This window comes from Mus caroli, chromosome 15 (assembly GCF_900094665.2).
Source record: "Mus caroli chromosome 15, CAROLI_EIJ_v1.1, whole genome shotgun sequence".
NCBI classification, from domain to species: Eukaryota; Metazoa; Chordata; class Mammalia; order Rodentia; family Muridae; genus Mus; species Mus caroli.
This window is the reverse complement of record NC_034584.1, coordinates 95976740-95985991: the sequence shown is the minus strand read 5'-3', so window position 1 is coordinate 95985991 and position 9252 is coordinate 95976740. Positions and strand designations below refer to the sequence as shown.

At 51.6% G+C, this 9252-nt stretch overlaps 2 protein-coding genes across 2 annotated transcripts in view; both read right to left on the bottom strand.

The window, feature by feature from the left end:
• Positions 1-1091, bottom strand: part of Soat2 (sterol O-acyltransferase 2) — a 13795-nt gene extending 12704 nt beyond the window's left edge. The window contains exons 1-2 of the mRNA XM_021183111.2: positions 782-1091; positions 322-377 (exon numbers count right to left, since the gene is read on the bottom strand). Coding sequence (XP_021038770.1) covers positions 322-377; positions 782-860 — 135 coding nt within the window. The 5' untranslated portion in view covers positions 861-1091. The remainder of the gene's footprint in view (positions 1-321; positions 378-781) is intronic.
• Positions 1092-1989: 898 nt separating this feature from the next.
• Igfbp6 (insulin like growth factor binding protein 6) lies at positions 1990-6967 on the bottom strand. Its single transcript, XM_021183927.1, has 4 exons — positions 6269-6967; positions 3565-3698; positions 3319-3441; positions 1990-2320 (listed from the first exon to the last, which is right to left on the bottom strand). The coding sequence occupies exons 1-4, from the start codon at positions 6603-6605 to the stop codon at positions 2198-2200; spliced, it is 717 nt and encodes a 238-aa protein (XP_021039586.1). The 5' UTR covers positions 6606-6967; the 3' UTR covers positions 1990-2197.
• Positions 6968-9252: the final 2285 nt, after the last annotated feature.

Sequence of the window (9252 nt, the reverse complement as noted above, 5' to 3'; positions counted from 1 at the left end):
GAGCCACCATGTGGTTGCTGGGATTTGAACTCTGGACCTTCGGAAGAGCAGTCGGGTGCTCTTACCCACTGAGCCATCTCACCAGCCCTACTTTTTATTTCTTAGACAGGGTTTTCTGTAGCCCAGTCTGGTTTGGATGTTATTGTGTGGCCAAGGGTGACCTCAAACTACGGATCATCTGGTCTCTACTTCCCAAGTGCTAGGATTACAGTTGTATGCCATCACACCAGTTTTATGTGGTGCTGCATATCGGGTAGATTGGCACTCTACAAGTTGAGCTACATCCCCAGCCTGTCCTTTATGACTGCCGTGATCCCTCACCTCCATATGTCGAGTCCATTGCACCAAGTCTGGGGTTCTGTGTGTCCTTGCGTTCCCTAGGAGGAAGAATCAAAGGGGACTCACTAGGGAGGAGTTAGGTGTTCTGTGTGCTCACAGCCTCTGTTCCCAGTCAATATTTAGAATCGTGGGTAGAGCCACTAGCCGGGGAAGTGACACACACAGTGGCGAGAAAGAGCCTGATGCAATTGCTGGAAACAGGGGACCCAAAACAAGGAAGTACTCCATTCACCCCTAATGAAGGCCAAACCACGCTCTGAACATTTCTCCATTGCCAGAACGCGTGCTGGGGGGGGGGGGGAAGAGGGCAGAAACTGCCTTCTCTGGCTTCCCAGAACAGCCAGAGGAAAGGAAGTGGCCTTAGTGGCTAGCTCTCACACACACACACCCATCTCAGGCCCGCCTGAGTGTCTGGAGCGTGGGGGATGGGGTGACGGCTCACCTTCTCCTCCACAGGCTCCCTTCTCCTGCTCCTCTCCCAGCCCTTCTCTTCTCCGAAGCTGGGACACCTTTGGCTGCATGGTGCCAGTGTAGAGCAGACAGCACACAGCTGTTGTCTGTCTTCGTCCTTCCTTTCTTTCTCAATCTACCTTACAGAGCTTGTGTCCCACTCAGCGATCTGACAACTCCAGGGACTAAAGTCCTTTCCGGAGCCCGCTGAGGGTTAGATAGGTTATCTGCAGGCAGCGTTTCTCATACCCTGGCTCTGCCTGTGGCTTTCACAGCTCTCTCACCACAACCACTATGATCAGCTTCACGCTATTGCTATTTCGCTTTCGGGAGTGAGTCTGTGCATCAGGTTGTGAGGGGGACTTTGCCTCCCCGAGGCTTATCACATAGCTTGGCTCTTCCTGGCTCTCTCTACCAAGACTGAAGGTCAGGGAGGGACCAGAAACATCTTCGTGTACCTTGTAGTCATCTTTCTGAGGGCACAGGATGAGGCCTGTAGTGACGTGTGTGCAACAATATTTTGTCAGGAGCTCTATTTGTGTCATGTGTGATGTTGAGGCCCCTCGATGTCAGCTCTTCCCTACACCTTGGGTTACCACATAAGCAGAAAGGGCAGACACACACTTATTCAACAGTAAATAGTGCCAGGGGTTGCCTTGCCTACCTGTGTCATTCCCTACCTATGTAACTTCAGGAAAGTGGACCAAACTTTTTAAGCTTCTTCTGAAAAAAAAAAAAAATTATGGGACAAAATGTCCCTACCTCATCAGGCGATTGCCAGCACAAATAAGGTAGTCTGGAGGTAGTCTGGATAAACCATACAGAGCCTGAGCACATTTGTTCCTTTCTGGTAGGCAGGAGGGCAGGTGAGTGCCTTGGGAGTTCCACTTTGGCAAATTCCTGCTGAGGATTAACTATTAATCCTCCCCCTCCATCAGTCCAGAGGTCAGTGATAGAAGCAAGATTGTAATCACTGTGATCTCGGACGGAGGCCAGGATCTCAGTCAGTCCCACAAGAGAGCTCCAGGTGGGTATCCGGGGGAGGATAAAGGGCTTGCTGCCTGTGGCAGTGGCTGTCTACTGTATTCCAAGGGCAATGGAAGAGACTGGCTGTGCTCTGCAGGGAAGGTAGAAACACTATGACCAATGGGAGACAGTGAGCATGAGGCCCCAGATCTGAACGGGACAGACTCAGAGACGTAAGCCAGAGACCCCCCCAATACTGTTTTATTAGTACACAAGCCAACAGCAATCTTTCTAACTAGCTGTGTAAAGGCCCAAGGGTGACAGGGACAATAGGGCGGGGCGTGAAGGTGGGTCTTGGGGCACAGAGTTATTGATTGCTTCACATACAGCTCAAATGACAGCCCCCTGTTCCTGCTGGCGTCCCGGAGACTCCCTCCGGGCTTCACCCACTGCTCCTGGTAGAGCACTGAGCGCTTCCTTGGCCATCTGGAGACACTGGCAAAGGCTGGCCCATCGGATCCACACACCAGCAGGGACCACGGCGATTCCCCTGCGAGGAACGACACTGGGGAGAGAGGTGCAGGTCAGGGTGAGGTCCAGGCTTTGAGCAGGAAAGCAACTGAGAGCTCTTAGTTGCTTTACGTACTGCATAGGGCCCACTCTGCTAGGCCAGAGCAATAGCTTTCAAAATGCAGTCTCAGCAAGTCAACAGCCCAACATCACTTATGTTAGAAACTTGTGTTCACAGGCTAGCCCAGACCTACTGAGTCAGAAAATGCAGAAGGGGCTCCGCCAGCACCAGCTCAGACATCTCCATGTGATTCCCCAGGGCTCCCGTTTGAGGCCACCACAAGGCTTTATCCTAGAGGAGACTTTAAGTCTCCCAATGCAATTGTTGGCCTTTGTTTTTCTTTCAGATCACGCTAGAGATGGAGCCCACAGTACTGCAAAGTAGAGCTTTGCCAACGAGCTATAAACTTCTTTTCATTTTACATTTTGTTTTGAGACAGAGGCTCGTGAAGTTTCCCAGGCTAGACTTGAACTCACTCAGAATTCTAGGAGCTTGCCTGGTCCAGGCTTCCTCAAGTCCATGGAAAGATCTCCTGTGGAAATCTCCAGCCCTCTGTCTTCCTACCAGCCCTTCAGCTGTAGCCTAGGCAAGTCTTGAGGTTACAATCTGCCTGATGTTTTTCATATCTATGTGGGTCTTAAAATTGGAAGAAATAGTTTTGTGTGTGTGTGTATCCATCCCTTTTTTGGTTGCTGTTTGTTTGGCTGGTTTTGGTTTTTTCCAGACAGGGTTTCTCTGTGTAGCTCCGGCTGTCCTGGAACTCACTACATAGACCAGGCTGGCCTCGAACTCACAGAAATCCACCTGCCTCTCTCCACCACCTGGCTGTTGTTTTCGGAGACATGCTCCAGCAGAACCAGTATCCTTTTTGCAGCTTTGCATCAAGTACCCTTCCTCACTGCCACGCCCAGAGCTTTTGCAGCTTTGCATCAAGTACCCTTCCTCACTGCCACGCCCAGAGCTTGCACAGAGGAGAGGTGGCTTCTTCTCACCTGCTGCTTTCGGTAGAAGCCTCTGAGGTCACAGTTTGGCACATAGAGCCCACGTGCTCCGCCTCGGAAGACCTCAGTCTGGAGCTGCTGCAGTACTGAATCCAAGTGTCTTCGGCAGGGGCCCTGGAGAAGGACAGGGGTGGATGAGGGCGGTACTCAGGATTCTAGAAGCCTGCCTGGTCCAGACTTCCTCGAGTCCAGTGGAAATCTCCAGCCCTCTGCCTTCCCTACCACCTCCTCACACACCATCTCACTATCTTGAACAGGATTGGGCCTTATAGGAGCGGCAGAGGTCCGTGGATTCTTCTGCCGGTCTCTATGGCTTGTGTCACGTGAGCGGGAGGCACCTCCTTGGGGTTTGCTCTCCTTTGTAGTCTCCTCTGTGGCCACAGGAAGAATGGGGAGGGGAAATCAGAGATCAGTCAGAGCAGAGATCAGCAGCCTAGGAACCTAGGTCCACTTCTACCAGTAAAGTGAGAGGGACTGAAGGATTCAGTCTCTTCTGGCTTTACCCTAACTGCAATTTCTCCCTCTAACAAACTATACTGCTGGGTATGGTGGTGTGTGCCTATAATCCCAGCACTTGGGAAGCCTAGGGAAGAGAACTGTCACAGGTCCATGGCCAGTCTAGTCTATTCAACAGGAGCCGAAAAGATGGCTCAGCAGTTAAGAGCACTGGCTACTCTTCCAGGGGACCAGAGTTCAATTCCTCAGCACCCTCACGGTGTCTCATAACAGCTGTTTGTAACTCTAGTTACTGGGAATCTAACCCCATTTCTGGTAACCATGTGGTACACAGACATACACAGACAGACAGACAGACTTGCTGGCAAAACACCCACACATGTGAAATAAAAATAAAATCCTAGCTGATAGTGGCGTATGCCTTTGTCCCAGCACTCAGGAGGCAGAGACAGGAAGATTTGTGAGTTTAACACCAGTCTGGTCTACAAAGTGATTTCCAGGATAGCCAGGGCTACATGGAGAACTCGTCTCACCCTCCATAACCCTCCCCAAAATCCCATGAGTACAAAGTAGTGTTGGATACTTTCAACCTTCAGGCTTCTTTTGAAAAGACCTGCCTATTCCACTAGAGGCCAGAAGAGGGCACACCAGCCCAGAAAGATGGGCAAAAGAACAGTGGATTTGTACAGTGTGTGTGAGGCGTGTGGGTGGGTGGGTAGAGGGTGTCAATAAGGATCCAGTGGAATGTTTGTCCCTGACATGACCCCTCAGTAAGTCAGTCCACCCCTCCCAGCCCTAAGATGTTACTTTGAGGGCCTTACATGGGGACCTCTTCCTTTTTGTCTCAGCTCAACCCTAGTGGTCTAGGAACACTTGGGTTCAACCCTTAACCAGGACGAACTGAAGGTTGTAGAAGGGGCAGAAAATAAAAGGTTTCCAACCTGCAGGGTGCATCTGGCTCTGGAGAACTTCTGGGGTCCTGGGAAAAGCTCAGGATGCAAGTAAGCCATAGCTAGGAAAAGGCTGAGCTGACGCAACATGCCAAAAGATAAGCTTACACATGTTTTTACACCGTTCCCTCTGCAGTGTTAACGCTGTTGTCTGTCTGGGTACCATATCTTCCTCAGACCTTGTCCCTCACTCCCCCCATTTAATGCCAAACTGGGATGATGCTTCAAACTGCCTTCTCCAACCAAAACACACCTTCTCAGAGGAGCCCTAGAACCCTGGGCTCTGACACTAGAAACTGGAGCTTCAACCCCTCACTCCAATGTGCTCGTGTGTGCTCCTGTGTGTGTGTGTGTGTGCTTGTGTGTGCTCATGTGTGTATATATGTATGTGCATGCGTATGTGCCAATGCACATGTGGGGGGACTCATGTATACATGTGCGTGCATGTGTGTATGTGCATGCATGCATGTATTCTTGTGTATATATTCATGTGTGCATGTGTGTGCATGTGTATGTATGTGTGTGCCTCTGTGTGTATGGTGTGTGTGTGTGTGTGTGTGTGTGTGTGTGTAGGCTGGCCTGAGATTATGTAGCCAAGGCTGACGCTGACTGACCTTCCCGCCTCCACCCCTAAGCGCTGGAATGGCAGGCCTGCACTGCCAAATGATCCAAAATTCATTTCTCATCCCTTTCTATGGAAAAACCAGGGACTTGCTATCTTCCATCTCCCGTTGCTCTTCACCCCCATCTTTGGGGTGCTGACTCACTCTAGTCCCACCCACCCAATGACTCAGTCTTCTGTGTTCATCCCTGGATAGGGTGGGGCTGGAGGGCATCCAATTCCTACCAGGTTTAAATCATAAGTCTGATTTGGCAGATTCCTTCTCTTCCCACTTCTTCGGCCCTCCCCAGGCCCTCTAGGGCCTGCTCACTGCCCGCGGTGTCCACTGCCCCCGTGTCCACCATCTGCAGTGCCTGCTACCCCCGGTGCCTGCTGCCCACTGTGTTCACTCCCCCCGGTGCCCGATGCCCCCGATGCCCACTGCCGTTCACAGTGGCACTGAAGGAGAAGCAGGAGACATTTCTTAGTGTGTGGAACTAGAGTCTGAGATTCCCTTTCCTCCTCCTCCATAAGGAATCTAGGTCCTGTCTCCAGTGTGAGCCTGGAGAGCCATGGCGTTGACCCTGCGGTATAGAGGAAAGCTGAAACTCAAATCCTCCATCCTCTTGCCTACATACGTCTCTTTCCCTTTGGAGAAAATAGATAAGGGAAAGGGAGAGCAGCGGAGAATTCAGACATCTCTCTTGCTTATTCTAAGGTGCCCCTAGAAGCCGTATAGCTGTCCCCTGATGTTTCCACTTCACGTTCCACTCAAGGCCCAGGAAGAACCAATGGGCCGGTCCCAGAGGCTTGGAGAGGCTGCCCAACCTGCATCTGTCCAGATGCCTACCAGGAGAGACTTGCTTCTCCTATCTCAGGTGGGCAGGTGGGAAGCAGGGGAGGGGTGGTGGTGGTGGTGGAGACATGGACTCACCCGACGGCCCTCTGGCGCGTTGACAGCGGCCCTGGCCGATCAGCAGCGCCCGCAAAGGTGCCTCTTCGTTCTCTCGGGGTTGGCACTGCAGTCCTGGGGCGCACTTAGGGCTGTAGACCCCGCACGGTTGTCCCTCTCTCCTAGGACAGCCTCCGGCTTCTGTACAGCCATCTGCAGGCGACCCCGCGTCTTCCTCCTCCACGCAGCCCCCGCGACAGCCAGTCTGCACCCCAGGGCCGCAGCCGGGGCACCCCGCTAAGGCGGACCCTGAGCCCGCAGCGAACAACAGCATTAGCAGCATGAGCAGCGGCTGCGTGGGCAGCCCGTCCCAGGTCATGGTCAGAGTTTTTGCCCTGTACACTCCTTCCAGAGAGTCCAGTGCAGCTGCTGCTGCGGGCTCCTCTTTAAGAAGCAGAGGTCTGGGTCCGGCCCCTTAAAAGCCAGGTGAAAGGGGAGGGGGAAAAGGCAGTCCCTTAACTGGGTGGACTGGAGGGCCACCCACCTGGGTCCACCCGGCTTTTCCCTCCCTTCTTCTCCGCCGCTGTTTACTTCCCAAATTGTTCTGATGTTTTTTTCTTGCTTTGTTCCTGGGAATCTCGCCCGGAATTTGGGAGCTGTACATCTGGCTAAAGGGATTGTGGAGTAGGGAGGAGTAAAGGGGAGGACAGAGAAGGTGAACCGTGAAATCCAGTTAGCATGAGTGTATGTGCAGGAAGATGAGGAACCTGTAGGTAGTGTGAGAAGATTGGGGTGGGGGACGGTGATAAAGGTGACCCGAGAAGGGATAGTATGGGGGTGGAGGTTGGGGGTCGGGGGGACTGTGCATCGTGAAAGAGATGTGTATAAACGCTAGGAAAGATGCCAGGCATATGGGCAGAAGCTCCCACGGAGGGTAAGAAACAGACCCAGAGAGAGTTGGGAAAGCAAACGGGGAAGGTAAAATAGAGACTCCTGGCCCGTGTCTGTGAAAAACAAAACCATAAAAACGCAAGACCTAGCCTTAGAGACAATAATAGGAAAAGCTGGGGCTGCTGGGAGTAGAATGAAGACTGCTTTATGAAGAATACACCTTGAGTAAATGTAGAAACCCTCAGAGACCCCGGAGCTGAGCTGGGGGCAGTGGTAAAAGTAGGGGACTGTATTCTAGATGCATTTAGGGACAGTGGTCTGGCCACAGACTGGGCCTCACTCTCATCTCTGCACTTCAGATTAGCTTGTCTCTCCGTTGCTCTTTTCCTGTCTCCTTTCTATAGTCGTTCTTTGGGTCTTCCGGATTTCTCAGGCTGATCTGTGCCCAAGATTTGGGAAGGAACTGGTCGGAGAATTTCAGTACCAGATTGCGCAGTTGCCTCCGCTAGTTGGCTGCTCTTGTTCTGCCCATCCAAAGGCGTGTGCCTGCTCAGCACTAGGCAGAGTCCCACTCAAGGCAAGGGTGGGCGGGTCCTCAGTACTCCTAGGCTCTCAAGAAACAAGTGGGATTGCTACATTGGACCACCCCGCCCCCGCTCAATTCTGAATTACGCAACAACAATCTCATTCTTTCCTAAAACAAGGGCTCTGGACAGTGACTAAGTTTAAATTCTGGGCCCCCAAGCAAGAATGTCAGCACCGGCTTCCTGAGCTTTTAAGCAGATACAAAAAAAAAAAAAAAAGCCGGAGGCTTCTCTGAGATTTTAGGATTTAACAGAGTTTAGAAAGCAATGTTTTCCCCGTTGCCATGAGATACGGATGCTGATTGAACAGGCAGGAAAAAGTGACTGTTATCATCCACCAAAGCCCTGGAGCCTCCTCTCTATGTTCTGACCCCAGCGTGGGGAGCCGTGGTTCTCGTCCAAGACCTTATCCCTACTATTTATTTACTTTTTTCACTGCACATGTATCTAGCTGGAGTCCTTTTTATGGACTCAGGTGATAAGTATTCTGCCAATTCAAGAAAAAATAAAGTATAAAAGCAGGTTTATTGGGGGCAGCTCCCTGGAGAGTTCACCGACCACACAGGAGGGGAGGGGGTTAGTGAAGTCACCCACCAGAAGGAGACAGAGGGGAGGGGGAAGAAAAGGAGAGAAAGCCATGAGCAGGGAGAGAAGTAAGAGATGCAGAGAGACAGACAGAGACAGAGACAGAGACAGAGACACAGAGACACAGACACAGACACAGAGACACAGACACAGAGAGACACAGACACAGACACAGAGACACACAGAGAGAGACAGACAACCAGAGAAAGACAGACAAACTTCTGAGGGAGAAGCACAGCCCCTGGGTTGGAAAATTCTGAGGGAGGAGGCACAGCCCCTGGGTTGGAAAATTCTAAGTCGAGGGCAGGGTATGCCAGTGTCCCAGTAACAGATAGGGACTGAGGGATGGTGGGAGAAAGAACCTAGAGGCCAGGTCCACTTTGGTAAGTGAAATATGCACCTCAGCTGCTTGTCCCGGGTCTGAATCCCAGCATCATGTTAGTTGCTTCCGAAAATGATGGAAAAGACAATGGGAAGATGGAAAGAAGATGACTCCTTGTTGGGGTCTCGGTGCTTCTCCACCTTTGAGAGAAATCCTAACTCTTTGCTAATATCTAACATCCACTACTCTCTACTTCCTTCCTAGATCCCCTCCCTGTGGTTCTCCCCCCCCCATACCCACCCCCAGTGCTCTCTCTGTCCCTCTCTGCAGGCTAGCCCACCCCTACCCACCACCACAACCCTCTCACCCCCAGCTCTCGGTTCCTCTCTGCAGGCTAAGCAGGGCTGCACTTATCAACCAGCAGACTCTTTCTCTTTCCCCATCTTTCCACTCTGAATGCCCAGAGGATTCATGCCATCCCTGCCAGGGCGCAAGCCTCCTTGCAGACAGAGATCCTTGGGCTCTGCTTTTCTTTCTTTCTTTCTTTCTTTCTTTCTTTCTTTCTTTCTTTTTTTTTTTTTTTTTAAAGATTTATTTATTATATGTAAGTACACTGTAGCTGTCTTCAGACACTCCAGAAGAGG

What these genes read in the sequence shown, in the direction of transcription:
- Igfbp6 (XM_021183927.1), bottom strand. Translation starts at nt 6,605, where the DNA reads ATGACCTGGGACGGGCTGCCCACGCAGCCGCTGCTCATGCTGCTAATG. An exon ending in CTGTTCAAGATAGTGAGATG is followed by an intron (nt 3,442 to 3,564) that starts GTGTGTGAGGAG and finishes GTCCTTCTCCAG; the next exon opens with GGCCCCTGCCGAAGACACTT. An exon ending in GCTTCTACCGAAAGCAGCAG is followed by an intron (nt 2,321 to 3,318) that starts GTGAGAAGAAGC and finishes CTCTCTCCCCAG; the next exon opens with TGTCGTTCCTCGCAGGGGAA.